Genomic DNA, 22,552 nt, shown 5'->3' with positions numbered 1-22,552 from the left:
AAAAATGATGAGTTTCTTTGATTTTACCAAATAAAAAAAAAATCTGGAATATAATCAAGAGGAAGATGGATGATCACAAGCCATCAAACCAAACTGAACTGCTTGAATATTTCACCAGGAGTGGCATAAAGTTATCCAAAAGCAGTGTGTAAGACTGATGGAGGAGAACATGCAAGATGCATGAAAACTGTGAATATAATAATAATTATTATATTATAATAATAATGCTCTAAATAACAATATTTTATGTGTAATTTGGGAGAAATTTTGTCCGTAGTTTACAGAAAAAAAACAATGTTTATTTTAGTCAAAACATACCTATAAATAGCAAAATCAGAGAAACTGATTCAGAAACTAAAGTGGTTCCCTTTTTTTATTACATTTTTGATATAATTTACTTATATATACAGCTTTTTTTTTTTTCCTCGTGACAACATTATGCAGTCAGACCTATTTTTAAGCATTGCTTGTTTTTTGTCCAAAATAAAATAAAATTCTTGCCCCAAAGGATTAAGAAAAGATTTTTCAGTGTCCATTAAAAATATCATAAAAGTACCCAAACACAACTGATTACATATTTACTCACTAAATAATCCGTACTTTCCACATTTAAACAACATCCAGACATTTAAATGTCTTTTAAATCTCATGTTCAGCCATTTCTATCGTTTTTAGAGGTGGAGGACATGGCAGAAATAATCTACTAATCTACAAACTAATCGACTAATCGAAAAAATTATCATCAGATCAGCCGACTACCAAAATAATCATTAGTTGCAGCCCTGCACCTCTGACCCTGACACCTTGACATCAAGAGTTCACATCAAGAGTTCAACGATTTACTTTTCCCAATTTAGTGTGTGTGTGTTTATTTATTTATTTATTTATTTATTTATTTTATTTATTTTCTTTTCTTTTCTTTTTTTTTTATAAGCGTCTGCCTAATGTAATGTAATATAGAATTAAATGGAGAATAAAGAATGCATGAGGCCCCACGCTGAGTTGTTAAACTATGTGCTACAAGAATAACATATCTAACATATAGGCCACTCACAGTAAGATACTATATGAGGAGCCAGAAAACTCTGCAAATCAAAAACATGTGCTCATATATTTTCATGTATTTTTCCATTAGATTGTAATTTTCTCCTGCTGTTTTTGCTATCTGTGAGTGCTCCTCATTTACATTACAGCAGTCATTTCTCTTCTTTGTCGTGTGAGAAATGATTGCATTCTGGAAATGTCATATATATTGTTGAAAATGAGACAAGATGCATTAATGAAATGTGTAGGTTGGTAAAGATCTTTGCAGAATGTCTTGGTTTAAATACCATTTGCATTGTTCTGTAAATGAACTTTCCTTTGGTTTTGTTTAAAATGGAAGGGGGGGGGGATCCTCACAGTTGGAAACCCTCAGGATCTTTTAGGCCTTTACAGAATCTCTAATGATTTCTAGGAATGTGTGTAGTTTGGTTTATTTTTTTGTTCAGTAAACTAATGCACAGCTGTGAACATTAGCTTGGAAGAGAACATTAAATGTCACTTTCTTACATCCGCTAACAGTCTGATTAGCACCCTGCAAGCTAAAATATATGTTTTATGTCTTTGACAAGCTTTAGGTCATGCATGAATAATATTTCTTAAGCTTTGAATGCTTTGCTATGAATCCAGAACAGGCATAAAATATATATATATATATATATATATATATATATATATATATATATATATATATATATATATATATAAGTTGCTAACAATCTCACAGGAAAACTAACACAAATTATTTTATATAGTTTTGCTATGAATCCAGAACAGGCATAAAATATATATATATATATAAGTTGCTAACAATCTCACAGGAAAACTAGCACAAATTATTTTATATAGTTTTGACATTTGAATCCTTAATTGAATGTCTGTCTAATAGTCATACTTTACCATTTATGAAAATTATGTTTTTTGCTTTTGAAATCTGTCATCTTTTCCTCAGGGTAATATTGTGAGATAAAGATAAAATATATGTTTATATATGTGACAAAAGTCACAGATCAGAAACGAATTCTCTTTGACATCTTTGACAATTTAACATAGAACAGTCATGTTGTTATCTTAGTGATAAATGAGTGAATGGTGTTCCTGAATAAAAGCTAAAATATAGCAAGTATTAGATATGACATACATAATATTTATAATAGAAATATTGTTCATTTATAATAGCATGTTTGTATTTGTGTCCAAGTGCATTGATGTTAGCTTATGTTAACCATACACTAGAAGATTCTGAAAAGACTTTTAATAGACTGAAGTCTGACACTGTTTCACATCTTAAGGCAAGTTATAGATTTTTAGTCACATTCTAAGATTTTGCAAAGACAATATATAATTTAAATGCACATTTTTTTTTGAAAGGCAAAAAAAATTGGACGATCAAGTTCTTGACACATATTCACTTGATGATAATGTTTAATATTTACAATGTTTACAGATGCACAAAAAAACTTGGGTACAATAAAGGACTTTCACTGAAAGGTACTTATTTGTACCTTAATATAAGAGTACAGCCTCAGCGACAACCTTTGTACTCTTTTAAATACAAATCTGTACTTATTTTTCTTAGTGTGCAGCGCTGCATGTGTGTGGTGTGTGTGTGTGTGTATATATATGTATGTGTGTGTAGTGTGTGTATATATATGTATGTGTGTGTAGTGTGTGTATATATGCAAGTGTGTGTGTGTGTTCCACTCCCAGACAGATGCTCTTGCTGCAGACCCAGATGCTTTTCAGCCACGTCCATCCGGCCGGGCGAGCAAGGCCGCTTTCGAGGTCACCCTCTCCCGAGAGAGAGAGAGAGAGAGAGAGAGAGAGAGAGAGAGAGAGAGAGAAAGTGAGAGCGCGAGAGAGAATAAGAGAGGGATAGAGAGAGAAGGAGAACGTGCAAGTTCTCGCCGTCCGAGCCCACTGTGAGATTAATGCCACGTAGAGGAAATATAACAGATAGTTTAATTAAGCGCCAGGGCAGAAGATTCATTGGCTAATTTCTGTGCCTGACAGCGCAAATGAGGGTTCAAAGGTGTGAGCCGAGGAGAGGCACCCTTGAGTGGCTCCGTGTTTAATGAATTGAGTGCTTTTCCTATAAAGTTCTGCGGTGAAGCTGCTCATTAAAGCTGGCCTTCGCTGTGTCACTTCCCCGCCGCCATCACTGCTCTTGCTCTTGTTGCTCACCTGCCTGAAGAGACTGTGCAGCTGCCGCCCCCGCCCTGCTCTTACTCTTACACTTGAGATGGCGCTAGTGTAACATTTTTTTTTATCTTCGTAATTTTTATTTTGGAACTGTATAGCAACACAAGTTACAAAGCAATCACAATTAAATATTTCCATTTTTTACATTTATGAGCAATTTCCAAATACTATACTCCACCCACCCAGTTATCTCCCTCAGTCCTACACAAAGTACCCCTTATTAGGTCCCTATCCCACTCTACTTAAAAAAATAAATAAATAAATGTAGTGTAACATTGAAGGCTAAAAAACACATAACTCATCAACACATAAATGGCTACTTTATAGGTAAAGAAAAAAAATTGTGATGCACTGAAACTAAATTTATGAATTCTAATAAAATGAACATCCAATAATTTTGCCATATTTTTCACAGTCTTATACAAAACTACAACTTTTACCATGTTTATTCAACACTGAACGATTTAACATCCCAGCAGACAATCTAACAAAGTTGTTGTTAATGCACAGCCCTAGTTTTACCCTGTCTAAACTCACATACTTACTATTTCTCCCTATCTACAGTATGCTGAGGCTGTAAGACAGTTTTTTTAGTTCCTTTATTATATACACTGATATACCAAAAAGTCTTGCTGTTCTAGTCAGCTGTGCTGAACTTATCAAGAGTTTATTACTTGAATTTCTTGCCTTCTTAAAGGTCTCTATCTGAAAAATCCACATTTTCTTTTTCTTTATAAAATACTATAGGTCTCTCTGAGTTGTATATGATGCTGCACATGAAACTCTTCTTCAATCTCCATTGTCTTCAGTAGGTAGTAAAAGAAAATATTCAGAAAAAACAAGTCAATCAGGAAAAGCACAGTGTCCTACTTCAACCAGTGAATTAGGATTTATGACCTTGCCCACCTTGGCTTGCAACCGCCCACAGGCAGAGCTGAATCTGGCAGCGACACCATATTGTCAGATAAAAACTAACAGTGTTGACAAGTTTGTTCCTGTGTTATTTGTGCAAATATCACATCAGTGTTATATGCTTTGCCCAGTAATTCAGAGCTAAGTGACTAATATTTAGAATTTGTCTATGGAGCACCCCCATGGAAGTAATTGAGATTTTCTGAACCTTGACTACCCACCTCTGTGTGTAAGTAACTATAGGTTTACATAGGATCTCCGGTGGATTTTGCATTTTACTGAGACTCTAAGACTAGATCAGTGGCTGAACTGCACTTAGCAGGGCCTTACTTGTTGTAAAGTAACACATGACACTACAATGACTGTTATTAGTGTAAAAATGTCTTTCTAACTGTTGTTTGTCTTGCTGCCTCCTGGTGTGGCAGTACTGTTAGCCAATACGAGGCAATATTTTTGCATGTATGAATATTCATGAGCAAGAGCCGAAATAGTTTTAACACTTTTAGGTTACCACGTGATTCCTCGTATCATCGCTGTCCAATGAAAAACACTTATCTCCAAAATAGCAAATTTACAGAAGAGAGAAAAAAAAATTCTAAACTTTCAATGTAAAAAAAAAAACAAAACGTTTATTTCAGGTCATTTTAAAGAGTTTCTATTGGTCCGTTCATCAAGAAATTTTGGCACAGTGTAAGGGACAGTTTTCTGTTCAAATTATGTTGTAAACTAAGTGTTTTTCATAGGACAGCGACGATATGTTCCTTCATAGTCTGGATGACTTAAGTATTCATTTAAAATGTAAAGATGGTGGTGTTGGAAGTTTTGCTTTCCAGACCAAATAAATGCTAGAGTAACTCTACTCTTGAGACCAAACCCGAGACCAAACACAGTACAGAGCAGCAGCCGGAAAGCTTTTTATTTTCCGACGCGAGGCGACATCTGCCTGGAAAATCACAGAGCTGTGTGTCCAACGGGACTGAAAATACCAGACCACCACTGAGATCAGTGAATAACAGCAGGTAATTTGGCCTGTAATTTTCAGAAGAGGAGGAGAAAAACACAGACATTGGCGATTTGGACTGATATAACCTCGCAGAGAAGCACCAGCGAAGGGAAATTACCTCAGGACCCCCATGTAAATTTAATCCCCCTCTTTTGATGGCATTCTGACCATATCCTTTCAGTTTACTGGGGACTTTTCAAAGCTTTTTCTGAACAAAAATGATAAGTGAACACGAAGCCCAACATAATGATATAACTTGGAGAAAGACATTTAATGACCTTCTAATGGGACGTCTAATGGTAAACTTAATGAAACTGATGATACTTATGAGATACTTATGATACTTATGATTATGAAACATCATTAATGTCAATGCAATACTGTCAATGCTTCCAATAGCAATGAGGAATATAGCCTAGAGCTGAAAGAAAATATGTATCAAATATGCATAGAAAAAGGAGCAGTGTGAGACCCTCCTTGATTTTTAGGACTAAAATGCAAATGCAAGTTGAAGAATCGCAAGCAGGGTCGCCTTCATTCATGCCTCATTCATTATTCCCTGCTGCAATTTGTTTGCAGAGCCACCCAAAGGTGGAAATTATTAACAGTCTGTCTGCTGGGACAAAAAAAATCGAACAAAGTCAACCTCCAATCTCGTAGCTCATGTGTGTATCGCATTCTCTCACACGTGCAATAAGAGCAGGGCAACTTATTTGGGCTTAACTGAGGAAGCAGGGTGCCACAGCTATATATATATATATATATCATTTTACAAATTTCTGTGTTCATTTTGTTCAGTTTCATTTCTTCTTGTTCAGCTTTAAGAAATGGTACCTAAGCACAGTGGTCTGATTAGCTGAAAATACATTCCACTCTGAGACAGAGTCAGATGGGATTCTGTGCAGATAATAAAAAAGAAATAACCAGACACTCAGAATAGGCCACAAACTGAATTTAATAAGTCAGAATATGCATGCAAATTGAAATATGTTGTACAGTCCACTCAAACCTGAACAAATAATAAAGCTTTCACAAATTTCTTACTGTATTCAAGAAATGCATGACCAGATGTAGAAACATGGAACTGATGAAAACTGGATTAAGTGGCCAGAAATCTACCATATTTTTGGACTATAGAGTGCACCGGATTATTATTTGGGTGCATTTTAAGCAACACTAGGAAGGATGCCTACATTGAAGTGAGCAAGGGTGTCACCATGTTTCACTTCTAATGTAAACAAAATTGTAATTCTTAAAAAAAAAAAAAAAAAAAAAAAAAAAAAAATATATATATATATATATATATATATATATATATATAAAAGTCAAACAAGCACTGGATGTTAATCTTCACAGATTTCTCTCCTGAAAACTGTTTATTTGGGTTAGTAAAGCGCTTCAGTTTATGTACAGTAAGCTTAGATTTCAAATATTTTGTTTATTGGTGAGTTTTCAGTGATGTTTTCCTAGCACTAAGGCTGGGATGCAGCAACATTAGCCGCTAACAGTGCTAATGGGATTTAAATGCCACCTAGTCTGACGAACCCTGAGTGTTCCGGTAATCAAGGGCTCTATCAGCTGGCAGTTTGTCCCACATAGCTCGGTAAACATGCAGACTACAATACAATATACTCACCTCTGAACAGGGAAAGAGCTAGCGCTGCAGTTAGCAGCTAATGCTAATGCTGCTGCACCCAGTCTTAGTTCTGGAGAAACTTCACTGAAAACTCCCCCTTATAACGCTGTACTTCAGCGGAGTGGCTTTACTGCTCTTTAATGCCTGATTGGTAGAATTCATACATAAATCTCTCAGAGGAAAAATGTAAGAATTTTAAGTGTGCTTTGTAGTTTGAAAAATACGGTAGTCTTTGCTACTTGACATTGATATATTTGACTGCATGCACATAATCAAAGAAAACTTCTTTTAAAGGGACAGTCCATTGTGTGGTTCTGATTAGGGACAGGACAGTATTTGATATATTGTGATACATACAAAAATTAGAAGAAAAAAAAGTTACTTTATTTTAGTAATCCAGTTCAAAATGTAAAACTCATATTATATAAATGTATTTCACTCAGAGTGATCTATTTTAATGTTTATTATTTATTTTATTGCTGATGATTATGGCTTACAGCGAATGAAAACACAAAAGTCAGTGTCTCAGAAAATTAGAATATTATATAAGGCCAATTGGTACTTTTGGCAGTGTGGGCAGTGTGCCAAATCCTGCTGGAAAATGAAATTCACATCTCTATAAAAGTTGTCAGCGCAGGGAAGCATGTGTTTAATCACACATTTGATTGTTTTTAAGTCTAACCTTTTATTAATGAGTATTTAAATTTAAATAAAACATTGTTTTGCAAAGTGGTTATGTTTATTAGATATTTATATTAGTGGTGTCAATCGCTTAAAAAAATATTTTATGTATGTGGGTTTCAGTGTGTGTGTGTGTGTGTGAGATCATATATCACCATAAATAAAAATAAAAAAATGAACTCAGAAGTAGTAAACAGTGCCAAATGATGCCGTAAAATATGTATGAATTATTACAGGATGTTGTGAACATGGTTAATCTGCATTTAAAAAATATATATATAAGTGACTCAAATTTTCCGGATTAATCACACACGTTATTGCATTAACATAAACAGCACTAATATGAACCTAAACATGCATTTAAAATGTACTGCAACTGCAGCCCCTGAGATCCTCTAAAGGATTTTTTAAGAGGAACTTTGTTTTCTCTGAACTGATACTGAAAACACACTGAAGCATGAATGGCACAGCGCACCGATCCAGGTTTAGTGAACCATTACACCTTTACTGGAGACAGAGAATGATGGTTCTGTCAAACGTTCTGAAAGTGTAATCCATTTTTCTCATTACCAGCTATTCAAGTGCCAGTGAATTACAGGCCTAATCTCTCGGCAGGACCTCTGTACGCTCTCGCTGACAGGAAGCTGAATGGCCTTAAAGAACACAGGCACTGTTCACGAGTAACAGCCTTTAAAAGAATGGGCTTATTAACATGCTTTTTTAAAAAAGATCCATATCTGGATTTATTTTAAAAGCCTGTACGACAAAGTGAGCTCTAAAAAGAGACGCAAGTGTGATAACCATCATTTCAATTGTAGCTCAGTTCTAGTTGCATAACTGTGTGATTAATTGTGTTTTTTTTTTCTCATATAATTTTATTTCAAATTTTTTTCCCAATTTACATGGCCAATTACCAACCCACTCATTAGAAATCCCCCCATCACTAGTAATGCTTCAATACCAGGTGAGTGAAGACTAGCACATGCCTCCTCCGATACATGTGAAGTCAGCCACCGCTTCTTTTTGAACTGCTGCAGATGCATCATTTCCGAGTAGCATCACAGCGCACTTGGTTCCGATACATCAGCTTAGAGACGCCTTGTGCTGCTCTACATCACCCTTTTTAGAGTGATGTGGGGAGAGAGAGCGCTATCTGCCCAACCAATTGTCCTTCTTCAGGGCTCCTGTAGCCGATGGCAAGCCACATAAACGGGATTCGAACTCCTGTTCATCAGCACTGATCATCAGTGTCAGCACTACCGCTGGACCAATTGGAGCCTCAATTAATTGTATTTTTATCGATATTGTGATATGCCTTCTCATGGTGAACAAATTTAAATGCTGTGGTAATGACATATACAACAAGAGTGTGAAGTTATTTTACTGCAATATACACTGACATGCCAAATATCATGGGGGATGGAAGTAGTTTTGTGTCCCGTGACTTTTGCCATGTTCTATAGAAGTTAAATAACACTCCAGTGACCTGTGGGATATTTATGTGTGGTCTTCTGCATTGAATGTGGATGTGACTGACTTTTTATTTCTGACAGATTTTAGCCAGACACTGCCAGTCATGATTATTACTATCCACAGCACTGCACTGTCCACTGTGTGTGCTAATGTCTTCTAAGGCATATACCCGGTGCACTCGTGACGAACACTTTTGTGTTTCTTAATGTTTTTTATGTCTTTAATATTAATCTAAAATTTAGAAAAGAAAACCATGTGACTTGTACTGTTGTACATATGTTTCTTGCTATGTTTTATGTGAATATCTTACTAATGCAATCATTTCCTTTCTTTCTCTCCCTGTAGAGGAGCTGAGGAAATTGAGCTGGTCTGGAATCCCACGGCAAGTGCGCCCAATCACGTGGAAGCTTCTTTCAGTGAGTAGACCAGTTCACAGTTTTACAGCTCTGTCTTTTATATGAAAGATCATCACCCATCTACAGCAACCTGCTTAATATATAAACATTCATCATAAAAAATTCCACCTAATGTTTTAAATAAATAAATAAATAATAAACAAAAAAAATGCCAGATTCTGGTAATTTCTCTAATTGATAGTAATAAGTGCCAAAAATAAATGATGAAAATGGGTGGAATTGCCAGATTTGTTGATAAGAATCAAAGGTGTAACTGTGATGTTATGTCCTTTTAGGAATTTGTATCATCTATCAGTGTTTAGCTCCTTTTAAGACTTTCATTATAACTAATCTGATCAGACAACATATTGTCCAAGAAAATATTGCGCTTAGTTATATTGTAGTCATTTTAAGATAATTTATAATAGCATAACATGTTTATACCCTTTAAATGTGCAATAAAAACCTAAAGTATTTGGTAAAAATTTTGGTAATTATTGTATTTTAGAAAAAAACATATTACGAGTACTTGCATAAGATAATTATCAGTATTGCTTGATAAATGCATAATTCAATGCTTATGAATGTGTTATGAAGCCGCTATGTAGGTACTCTTGGGTCATCCTGAGGTGAGAAATAAAGGTTAGGGTCATGTCCATATATTATATGATAATGTCGATAAAGTCGAAATGAATTGTGCTCATTTTATTTGTATTGTCTGGACTTATTGATATGTTCTGGAGGCATGGTTGGTTGGTATGGTGGTTTGTGTGAAGTTGTAATCTGTGGAATGTGTGGAGATGGGCAGCTTCTTTCCCTTCTGCTGTTGAAGAACTTGGTCTGTCTGGGATCCTCCCTGACCTTTAAATCCGCTTGGTGCCAGCAGATTGATACTCTGATAGCTACCTTTCACTCTATAAACCAGGTGTTTCATAATAAAACTCAGCTCCTACACATCCACTGTGACCTTGTTGTCTTCCAGAGCTTCTCGTCCCATATACTCATTCCTCGTGTTCTGGACTTGGGTGTTGGTACCTTTGTAATATAATGTAATATACATTTTTAGAGTTTCTTTTAGCGATAAATTCTATTTTTATATTTTCTCCTTATGGTAGATGGTTAGGGGATTGGCAAATACATATTTGGTGTCTGATATAAGCTTCTTTTAGTTGGTATCCATGTAGGTAGTGGGGCTGCAATGATAAGTCAACGTTATCGTCAACATTATCTCCAACATCAACTATTAAAATTCAAGTCATTAATATGTGATTAATAACTACACCCCGTGGGAATGGTAACGGGCTCACGGCTCGCTCACCGTGTTTTCCAAAATGTTAACACACCAGATAAGAGACAAGACAACACCCATACTCACTGTACATTACGTCATTATACAATTGAACATATTCTCAGAGTTCTTTTGTCTCGCAGACAGGGAGTTACCGGGAGCTGCAGCCAAGGTTGCCAGGTCCAGCAATAAATCCTGCCTAAAGTCTGTCTAAAACCAGCCCGTCAGAAGCTTACACAAGCCAAATATCTAAGGTTGTCACAGACATTCACAGCACAGTACATTGTCTTTTGGAACGGTTTGCAATAAAGGCATTTATAACATAAAAGAATTATCTTTTAATTTTCACCCTGACTATCAAACTAGCCCAGCTTGGCAAGAAAAACAATAAACAGTAGACCTCAGAATACAGAGGCAATCCAAGAGTGCAATTTAAAGGGAAATATTAATATATTAAAAGAAGAAAATACTAATAAATAAACAAATGACATAGAAATAATACACAGACTGAATGGAAATTTACATACATTAAAAAAAAAGTTCTTTTACATTTTCCTCTCAGTAAAATTATTGCAAAAAACGTTTTAATTGTATAAAATTTTTAATCAAAACATGGTCAAATTCAAAGTAAAATTGTCTGTTAATATTTACATCTTAACTAAAGACATTTAAGTGTAGTTGAAAATAAACTGAAATGGCGTTTCTTTAACTGGTTTTGTGAGTGGGGCTCTGGTAGGGGTTGATGGGTGAGAAGTGGTGCCAGTGTGGTTTAATGCAGGTTTCTATAAAGTGACATCTCTCTATCAGTCTATCCACCCTCTGTCTCTCTCTGTCTATTCTACAATCTCTCTCTCTCTCTCTCTCTCTCTCTCTCTCTCTCTCTTTATTTTTATTTCTCCCTTTCTTTCTCTTTCTTGGTCAGTCTGTTCAGAATTGCACTACCTACTGTTTATCTTTTTGTCTATCTTTCTGTCTATCTTTCTGTCGATCTGCCTCCCCCTTTAACTCACTATCTCTCTCTGTCTCTTTATTTGTCTCTCTCAGTCTGTTCAACTTCTTTCTACCTATCACACCTTATTCTTTCTCTCTCTCTCTCTCTCTCTCTCTCTCTCTCTGTGCATGATGGATTGTTTTGAGTTTTTGTGAATTAGCACGGCCATTCTTGGCCAATTATAGTAGCACAACTAGCATCACTTGGTCCATTTCCAGCGTACAATAGATACGTCAGCAAGTATTGGTTTGAATTATTGGCCATATCGGCTGATGCTGTCGATTCTTAAAAAAGCAATTATCGACCGATACAGATATAATTCCAATATCATTGTGCATTCCTACTGTTTTAGCTGTGTGATCTACACCTTACTCCACTGTAAGGCAGGTGTGTACTCCAGGCCTGCAGTCTGAATAATGCTAATGGGCTTTTTCACATTTGCAGCTCGCCACTTGTGGTGGTCTCTGAAGAAGGTAATTACACGCCTTGGCTGAGGATTCCAGTCAGCAGGGCTGTAGACTGTGGCAGATTTGCTTGCATTTGTGATTAAAAATTATTTGGGAAGATAAACGCTAATGGCGCTCAGTGATGTTCAGAAAGCTAACACACTGGTACATAATTAACTGAGGAGAAGAGTCTTGTTTGTAAGACCAGTCCCTGTTGGCATGTAGTGTTACTGTGTGTGAGCTGTAGCTTTAGCTTATCTAAAAAATAAAAAAAAACAATCTTACAACTTTTTAATGGGTCTTGCTTACCAGACATTAAAATCAGACTGTATTGACCCACAGATCAAGATCAGAGCACATTCATTTTGGAGTAATTAACCAACCATGTTTTCAAATGTTCTCATGTTACTGCTAACTGCTTTATGTCCAGTATTCAGGATTTGTGTTTGTACTGCTGTCAACATTGGACATTATTATCTGTTGTTTGATCAATTCTGAAACAAGTATACGTTTTATATTTTAAATAAACTCAGACTATTTAGGGCCATAACTTAAATTGCATGACATGGTCCTGAGAATGTATATTTCCTAGTGATGATTTTTTTGGAATTGGGAACAAAATAAAATATTTGTTATATTTGTATTATTTTATGCAAGTTTTAGAAAGTTAGTATTATTTACAAATCAGACAAGTCTATTGTCTGTATTAGTGGTGTAAATCAATGAGGTCTGGACTTTTGCTTGGTGTACACTTTTAATTTCTCCAAGCTATTTTGGTTTAGTAGGACCTAACAAGAATAAAAACTAAGCTTTGTCTTAGTTTTTTTTTTGCAAAAACAACTTTCTGTTCAGTGTGCTCTTATGGCACAGTAGTTTATTTTAACATTAAAAACTTATCCTTGCCATTTGGGATCAGACTAACCCAATTAGTCCAAAATTATACAAACAAATTTGATCATTCTGTAGTAAGCAAATATACAAATTTCAAACATAAAATTGGATGAGATATTTACCTAGCCCGTGTTTCTGTCTGGACTGACTGTAGAAACTTTTGACTGGGATTCCTGCCATCTTGTTTTCCAATTGAGTGTAATGTTATCCTGTAAGCACTAGATGGTACAGGCAGCATCTCCATATAAAGCTAAAGGATTAACGCTTTAATAAATTAAGTTCTTATATGAGGATGCAGGGTCTCAAGAAGTTAATAATGAATATTTAAATGTATGTAAGGTAATAAATGATTTTATTTATTAATGGTATAAGTAACTTTAAAAATATATTTTCTCAATCACAACAATATTTAATTATAAATCATGATAATTTTTTTTTATGCTTTTTTTGTGAGAGGAAAAAATATATGATCATTTTAGTGGGGAAAATAAATAGCTAGTGTCAATTTTGTGTGTGTGTATGTGTTTGTTTGTGTGCCAGAGAGAGATATAGAGAGAAAGAGGGAGAAAGAGAGAGGTTAATCTTCATATCAGCATAAATAAGAACGTAACCTTCCTTCTGCAGAAATAAATGCCGCCATGTGACATGGTGATATAATTAATCTGTGTTAAATATACATTAACATAGTAAAGTTTCCAGAATAATCACACATATAAATCTGTTTATGTGGCCAGTTTGTAGAAGCATTTATTTTATTGCAGTAGTGTATTCTTAAAAAATATTTTTGTAACATAACACCCTGAAATATTGTGATAATATTCAGTATAAGGGACATATTTCCCACCCCTAGTGTTGTGTAGTGTCCTATTTTATCCCCTGGTTTTATGTACTGCCGCAGCTTTCATTAAAAACCATTAAGCAGCACAGGACGCCCTTCCGGTACGGGAAACTGCACATTAAGTAATTGGGATAAAGGCTCCCGCAGGACCGCGCTAGCATGAGGAGTGTGTGTAGATTCATCCTGATGCTGGGGGGCTTCTCCCATGGCAGTCTGTCAGACAGTGCTGTGCCCTGTGCCATGCTGCGATGGGCACACTGATGGATGGAGTGCCAGCCTGCATCTACAATGAAGCAGAGATTTGATATTCTCGCCCTCCCCCGGAGTCGCTGTGAAGTCTCTGGACAGATACACACACACACACACACACACACACACACACATGCTCACGCTCAGGCATCCAATTCACCTGTCTGACCTTCATTTGCCTATGGCTAGCTCATCTGTCATTTTGACTCCAACCCAAGGCAGCCCCACTCAATCAAATCACATTGATCCGTGCTATTGAACCCACAGCGAAGGTGTGCGGTTTGTGTTGCGACTTCATTTGTGGGAGCCCGAAGGGGGGTCTGTATGTGTGTGTGTGTGTGTGTGTGCTGGAGAGTGTGTGTGTGTGTGTGTGTGTGTGCGTGTGCAAGGAGTAAATTCAAACAGCTGGAATTCATCCTTTAACAAGAGTGATGGTGGGTAAGGGGGTCTCTGTGAAGACAGCAGAGGGTGGGTGTCATCATTCCAACAGTTCTTTTAATGCACAATCAGCCCCCCCCATCCTGCTGACTGCACACAAAACCACCACAGCCCCCCCGCTCCCACCGGACCCCGCTCAAACGCTCCCCTAAGTAGAAATCATTTCTGTTTTGTCAGTTTGAGGCTGGAAAATAAAGATTAGATTTAGTGCAGGGATTGATTGCTTAAGCCTGGTTTCAGTGGAGGGGAAGAACAGAGCTCGCTACTTTAGTAGTTCAGCGTTTAGCAGCTGCCACAGCACAGCTTCACTCACAGAGCCAGGACGGCAGGGAAATCACAATGCTGCCGATGCTTCTGCAGCCTCTTATCAAGATCCTGTGCTGGATCTCAGCAATTCAATCTTTACAGTGGTATAAAAAAAGTTTGGGCATCCCTGATAATTTCACGACTTTCCTTTATAAATCATTGGTTGTTTGGATCAGGAGTTTCAGTTAAATATATTATATAGCAGATGAACACAGTGATATTTAAGAAGTGAAATGAAGTTTATAGGATTTACAGAAAGTGAGCAATAAAAAGAAACATAAATGTATGCACTCCAATAGAAAAGTGACAATTTATTTAGTAGATCCTCCTTTTGCAGAAATAACAGCCTCTAAACACTTCCTAAGCTTCCAATGAGAGTCCACCTTCTGGTCAAAGGTATTTTGGACCATTCTTCTTTACAAAACCTCTCCAGTTCAGTCATTTTTATTGGTTTCTGAGCATTAACAGCCCGCTTTAAATCACACCACATATTTAAAAAAATAATAATATTCAGGTCTGAGGACTGAGATGATCATTCCAGAACGTTGTACTTGTTCCTCTGCATGAACGCTTTAGTAGATTTTAAGCAGTGTTTAGTGTTTTGTGTCGTTGTCTTGTTGAAGTATCCAGCCACAACACAACTTCAACTTTCTCACTGATTCTTAAATATTATTCTCAAGAATCTGCTGACATTGACTGAAATCCATGCAATCCTCAACTTTAACAAGATTCCCAGTACCTGAACTGGTACTTTGCTCCACACAGCCCCACAGCATGATGGAACCACCATCACATTTTACTGTGGGGAGCAGTAAAGTGTTTGTCTTGGAATGCTGTGTTCTTTTTCCTCCATGCATAAATAACCAGCCTCCAAATAACTCAATTTCAGATTCATCAGTCCTTCATCAGCACCTTATTCCAAAATGAAGCTGGCTTGTCCAAATATGCCTTAGCTTTAGCATACCTCAAGTAACTCTGTTTGTGGCGTGTGCTCGGAAAAGGCTTCTTCTGCATTAATTAACTCTCCCATACAGCCTCTCCTTCAGTGCAAAGTGCGTTAAATAGCTGAATGATGCACAGTGAGTAATTATTTAAGTAAATAATGTAATTATTGTGACATTATTGGGACTGCTATTACTGTATATTAAATATCTTCCATTCTTTCATTAGTATGTACTTACGTACTATAAATGTTAAGTATCTACTATACATTACTAATTATTTGCTATAAATTATGTGCACTAATTTACATTATTCAGTTTCTATAAATTATTTTGTAATTAGAAGAAATTACACAATATGTGCAATGAATTATTCTTTAGTAACTGCAATTACTGTAAATTATGATTTAATAATGACTATTACTTATTCAATGATCACTATAATACTAACACAGTGCCTGTCACCAATTTGGACACGCCTCCTTTCATTCAATGTGTTTCTTTCTTTTTCTCATGATGGTTTACATTGTAAATTTAATACTGAACTAAAAATATAGAGCAATATGTGCAGAATTATAGTGTAAACAGTGTAAAAAGTGTTATCAAAATATGATTTATACTTTAGAATCTTCTAAGTAGCATATTTACTCCTGCATCTGCAGCAAGATGATGTTATAGGTCTTTGGAGCTCTGAAGGTCTGTGGGTTGACTATGACTGATCTCACCATCTTTCTCCTCTGCTTATCTGAGATTTTTCTAGGTCTGCCAATTCAAGGGCCAGTAAGCTTGTCAAACTAATTTTGTGTTCCAATAATAGAATATTGCACATTTTCTGTAAATCCTATAAACTTTATTTAATTTCTCAAATATCACTGTTCATCTGCTATATGATATATTTAACTACAATTGCGAATCCAAACAACCAATGATTGGATTGTACTGTCTGTCTTTCTATCTTTCCGTCCCTCTCTCTTACTGTCTGTCTTTTCATCTTTTTGTCTTTCCGTTCATCTGTTTTACCTTTTTGTCTTCGTGTCTTTTTGCTGTCCTTTTGTCTTTCTTTCTGTCCCACTGTCTTTTTGTCTTTCTCTTTCTCTTTCTAGTTGTCTGTCCTTCTGTCTGTCTGTGTGTCTTCTGTCCTGCTCTCTGGTTTTAAAGAGCAGTCGTTGGCCTGCTGGTGTGTTAGGAAACTGTTGGAACCCAATAAAAAACTTTGATGAAGTTTTCTCTGGCCGCCACAGCTGACCTGTCGTAAACATTCCATTAACCTTGACTGGGCAGAGTATCTCTCTCCTTCATTATGCAAAGCTGTGCAGCCGTGGCCAGAACAGAGCAGAGAAGATAGAGACCTTACTGCCTCTTCCTCTCTACTAAAGAAAAAAAAAACAGAACGTCCCAGACACCCTTTCTTAATAACTACAGAACGTGTTCACACATCTTCTCCACGGCTGCATCGAGCTGCCTTATATCACTTTAGACTGTCATTATGGGGAATTTAATCACCACACGTATAGCACATAGCTAGCCTTCACCCTTCACTCTTCACCCTGAGGTTTAAATTCTAATACCTGCAATTTAGTAGCTACTACAAATAGTTTAGTACCATAAAAATACTCCAAAACTACAGTTAATTACACTACATCTGCTATAAAGTTTTCAAAATCTACCAAAAACGAATAAAAAAATATGTAATAACTGCTATAAATGGCCCAATAATCCCCAAGTATTAATTGTTCATAATGCACTAAACTTTTTTAAGAATATTTTTTGGATAACATTTTGTGCTAGGAATACTACTTATAAGACGATTATAATTATAAGACGATTTAAAGTGACTTATATGTTAATAATACAGTAGCATAATAATGCACTTATACATTACTGATAAAGAGCAGTGGACTTTTAATTGTTAAACATATTCACAGATTGTATATATACTAAATAAGTAAAAGATCATAAAATACAGCCACAATTTTTTTTATTTTGGCTCATTTGTGTTAATAGGCTCTTTATGATAAGTGAACACAATCTGCAATATCCAGATCATCATAAACGATTGCACGTTAAGTAAATAATAAAAATAAAATTATTTTGTAATTAGAAGAAATTACACAATATGTGCAATGAATTATTCTTTAGTAACTGCAATTACTGTAAATTATGATTTAATAATGACTATTACTTATTCAATGATCACTATAATACTAACACAGTGCCTGTCACCAATTTGGACACGCCTTCTTTCATTCAATGTGGTTCTTTCTTTTTCTCATGATGGTTTACATTGTAAATTTAATACTGAAGACTATATTAAAATATAGAGCAATATGTGCAGAATTATAGTTTAAACAGTGTAAAAAGTGTTATCAAAATATGATTTATACTTTAGAATCTTCTAAGTAGCATATTTATCTTTAAGGACAGATCTGCACACTCTTGGTATTTTAATATCAGTGTCTTCATGAGGTTGAGTCACCTGAAATAGATTTCTCAGCATCTTGAAGGAATTCCTGGAGGTGCTGAATAATAGTTGCTGCTTTTCCTTCACGCTGTGAAGCCCAAATTACCATCTCAGTTCATCAGGTTAAGATCAGGGGATTGTGGAGGACAAACATTTTTTTTATTTTTTTTTTTTATTTAATATTATGTAAATATAATATTATATAAATATAATGTACCGCCCTCACTACTGCACTTTAACCCTACCTTAACAGTACCTCATCACACAAACATAAACATACTAAAATAATCTTGTATCTAGTGTCTGTGTCCCCTGTACTTTTGCCCTAAAAGTGTGTTTTGTGTCCCCTGTACTTTTTGCCCCTACACTGTTTTGTTTTGCACTTCTCTTTACCTATCATCTGTGCACTATATACTCTGTCCTACACTTTGTTTTTTGTCTGCACTGGAGATCTAGCCTAATAGTGTTCTGTTTTACTGTACAACCCTGTATCAGTATAATGACAATACATTGAATTGAATTGAGTTGAATTGAATATTAATCTACAATGTAGAAAATAAAAAAAAGTTTTTATTTAAATAAAGAAATTAAGTAAAACATTGAATGAGAGGGTATTTAACTGATGGTGTATGTAGCTAATGTGGTTTAAATGTGAGGAATTGAAATATGGGCCAACATACAGGCCTTTAAATGCTAGTGAGAGGAGAAAAATAACCCTAACATTTGGTAAATGTGACCTTTTTGTCAAATAATTTGTTTCCAATGAAATGTTTAGCACGTTTAAATGGCAGCTAAGTAAACAGAGTAGTGTGATTATCTATCAGCAGCTGTATTAATCTGACAGTGAGGCGAGTGTAATCGTTTCCAGATTTGTAAGCTGTGAGTTACAGACTAACACTTCAGAACTGAACCATCTGTGATTTAGCCTAATCTCATCTCCCAGTTGGTGAAGGTTCACAAATGAATTGTGCTTTAATTTATTTACTGCAGGCTCTGGCTCTGCCACTCGTCTGCTTCTCCCACCCAGACCGGGAGCCCCGCGCCCGCTGCGCTTTAATAAATACGGGGACGGAACTGCACAGGTGATTAAATAGTGTTTTCCATTTGGCTAATATGGCGCTGACGCCGCTGACTAATGGGCTATGGTTCGGGAGCAGCTGGGAGAGGATGGTGATGCAGAGCCGCGGCGCGGGCAGGGACTATCCGCATTAGAGCGCTGCCCGGGCCTCCTGCTGCCGCCGGGCCTGCTGGAATACGTGTAGCTTGTCCTCTCTCTGTCTGGCCGCTGACACGCCGCATTTATTACCTGCCTGTTGTTGCTGCACCTGGCCTGAACAATGGCAGCTCCGCTACTGCCACTGCAGCCAATCCCAATAAAATAGCCCGCAACCTGCATTCACTTTACTGCTCAGTTACTGTGAGAGAGTGTGTGTGTGGGAGCGCATAAGTGTGTGTGTGTGCAAGTAAGTACCAGTGAAGTGTTATTACTGTAGTTTATCGATTTTGATTCCACACAAAAGGTTTTTTTTTGTAGGTGGAAGCAGCTTCTTTGTTAGACTGTGTGTATAGAAGTATAGAATTGACCATCCATAGAACCGAGGAGATGTTCACTGCAACAATGTGGAAATAGGTGTGTGTGTGTGTGTGTGTGTGTGTGTGTGTGTGAGAGAGACTGTGTTCCACAAAAACACTTTTTTCAGCAGGATTTTAACACTACAGTTTTACTTACTATGTTTTTAACTGTTTTACCATGTTTTTTAAAATGCAATAAAACGAAATGACTTCTTTGCTTCTAAGATTCTAAAGATTCTAAATAGATAAATTCAATACCAAAAAAGCCACTGACTGAAATGTCTGAAGTACTATAAGCTTGAGTGCCTGCTTTTCCATACTTCGCATGAAACGTGCATAAACGTGCAAAATGCAGAGAGCGCACACATCAAGGTAAAAACAACCAAAACAGTGTCCTGATGCACACAAGCAGAAACACGTGAGCGTTCAAATTGTTGACACACCACTGCTGTGCTAAAATCTCAGGCGCTCACTCTCGCAATCTCTCCCTCTCACTTACTCTCTCACCCGCTCTGTCTTTCGCTTACTGAGATATCTGAGATTACTGAGATTACTCAGATTGGCTGTTAAATGAATGTGCTGTGTGAGAATAATTATTGTTTTTTATATTTTTTGGTTACAATTTACAAAAAGGTATTGGGGGGGGAATTCAAAGTATCATATCGGTACTGGTATCGAACATTTTTAAATGATACCCAGCCCTATATATACACCTCTCATATTCCTTGTTCTGTGTTGTTTATTTACAGAATTTAATATTTTGAGGAATGAAAGGTCTGTGTACACAAGTTTAAATAAAAAAATGTGTCCTTATTGACAAATTGAGCAAATATATATATAAATTGATTCTTTAAAATGTCCATAATTTTATGTAACTCATAAATCTTTACTTAATTTCACATAAAAAATCAACAAATAATCAAAAAAATAATTTTATCATGCATGATTTTCTTTTATTAAAAGAATGCATATTATTATAAATTAATTACGTCCTATACACAACTTTGCACATTATAACTATTTGATTAATTAAGGTATTGAAAACCAAACAAAATATGGAAGTTAAATATGAACCTATATTTACTTATTTTTTTCGTATTTTCATTTTATTACGCTTTTATTTTTGTATTTTTCGGTTTGAAAATTAGTAAAATGTCTAAAGTTTGCTGGATTTTTTAAATTTGAGTGTTTAGGGCATGGCTTGACCTGCATTGAATTCTCCAGTAAATTATAATTACCATACTTTAACCAGACTTTTCTAGGGTGGGATAAAGTTCAGTTAATGTCCGGCATGACTGATGGACATTTCCGTTCACACATAAAGATATGGGTTACCATCCTCATACCAAAAGTGACAGTCTTAATACTTAATATCATTTCTTTTTAACAGAAAGGGTTTTGATACTGACTTATCTGTCTATTTTCACAGCAGATTCTTAAGTATTGGTTGTGCCCTAATTTGAAGGCTGCTATGTGATGGATAAGGGATAAAATCTGAAACAGAGAGAGAGAGAGGGGTAATAAATAGAGAGAGCTGATGAGCAGTAATAGGTGTGTAGATGGGTGAAGCTTGGATTGTGGGTTTGTATGTTAACCCTGTTCTCTTGCTCTCTTTCTTTCTGTTTAATGACAATTAAAACTCTGCTCTGTGTTTTCCATTCACCTTAAATTCCCCCTCAGGCCGGCGGGCGGGCGAGCGAGCTCTCGCTCCAGTGTTAATCAGCAGCTCATTCTTCCTCTGAGCGTGAGCGCTTTCAACCATCTGAATCCTCCACATAATACATTATCAGTTGGACTTAATTACATGTACATATGCTAATGACCCGTACCCCCGCCATGAATGGCGCTGCTTGGCACACATACATCTTGTTGTAGGAGTTGTCTGAGTGCAGGGAGTAAAAAATGGCTGCGCGGGATAGCGTCTGCTGTGATAAATGGATTTTCATGCCTCTAGATTTCCATGCAATCAATTACTTTATCATGAGACTTTCTTTTTCGGGCGCAGACATCTGCTGCGCTCCTCTTTCTGTGGAATTAGAAATGGGAGGGAGGAGGTGGGGTGATGTGGAGTGGGGTGCTTCAACTGTTGACTGATATTGACTGGCTGACCAGTTCAGCAAATCAAAGATCAGAATAAAAGTATTTGTCTTTGAGTTCCTTTAAATATTCCAGTAAATAGGGGATGCACTGAATAATAATTGGCAGCCAAAAATATACAGGGGTTGGACAATGAAATTGAAACACCTGGTTTTAGACCACAATCATTTATTGTCCCAACGGACAGTTCTGGTGGAAACAGGAGAGTTAAGGTGCACATTGAATTCTGCCGTGATTTGATCAGCCGTGGTTTTATGTTTTTTAGATACAATCCGGGTTAGCACCCGAACATCCCTTTCAGACAGCTTCCTCTTACAGCGTCCACAGTTAATCCTGTTGGATGTGGTTGGTCCTTCTTGGTGGTATGCTGACATTACCCTGGATACCGTGGCTCTTGATACATCACAAAGACTTGCTGTCTTTGTCACAGATGTGCCAGCAAGACGTGCACCAACAATTTGTCCTCTTTTGAACTCTGGTATGTCACCCATAATGTTGGGACATACCAGTGGACAGCGGTCTCTGGCTAGAATTGTCTGTGTGAACAGGAAGTTTGTGTGACTGAGAAATAGGGGTGGGACAATATAGCAATACAGTGATATATTGTATTGTTTCCATCACATCTTATCTGTATGTGTCGTCAAATACTGTTATTTTTGTTTATTTAAAAAAAATAGGCGCTGTAAACACC

General features: G+C 36.3%; 1 protein-coding gene across 3 annotated transcripts in view; it reads left to right on the top strand.

The window, feature by feature from the left end:
• Positions 1–22,552, top strand: part of tbc1d22a (TBC1 domain family, member 22a) — a 261,181-nt gene that overhangs the window by 37,898 nt on the left and 200,731 nt on the right. For all 3 annotated transcript variants that reach the window (XM_049473643.1, XM_049473641.1, XM_049473642.1), the window contains exon 5: positions 9,294–9,364. In XM_049473643.1, the coding sequence (XP_049329600.1) occupies positions 9,294–9,364 (71 nt within the window). The remainder of the gene's footprint in view (positions 1–9,293; positions 9,365–22,552) is intronic.

Source organism: Astyanax mexicanus, chromosome 2, assembly GCF_023375975.1.
Source record: "Astyanax mexicanus isolate ESR-SI-001 chromosome 2, AstMex3_surface, whole genome shotgun sequence".
Classification (NCBI taxonomy): Eukaryota; Metazoa; Chordata; class Actinopteri; order Characiformes; family Acestrorhamphidae; genus Astyanax; species Astyanax mexicanus.
This window is presented reverse-complemented; position numbering and strand designations above follow the sequence as displayed.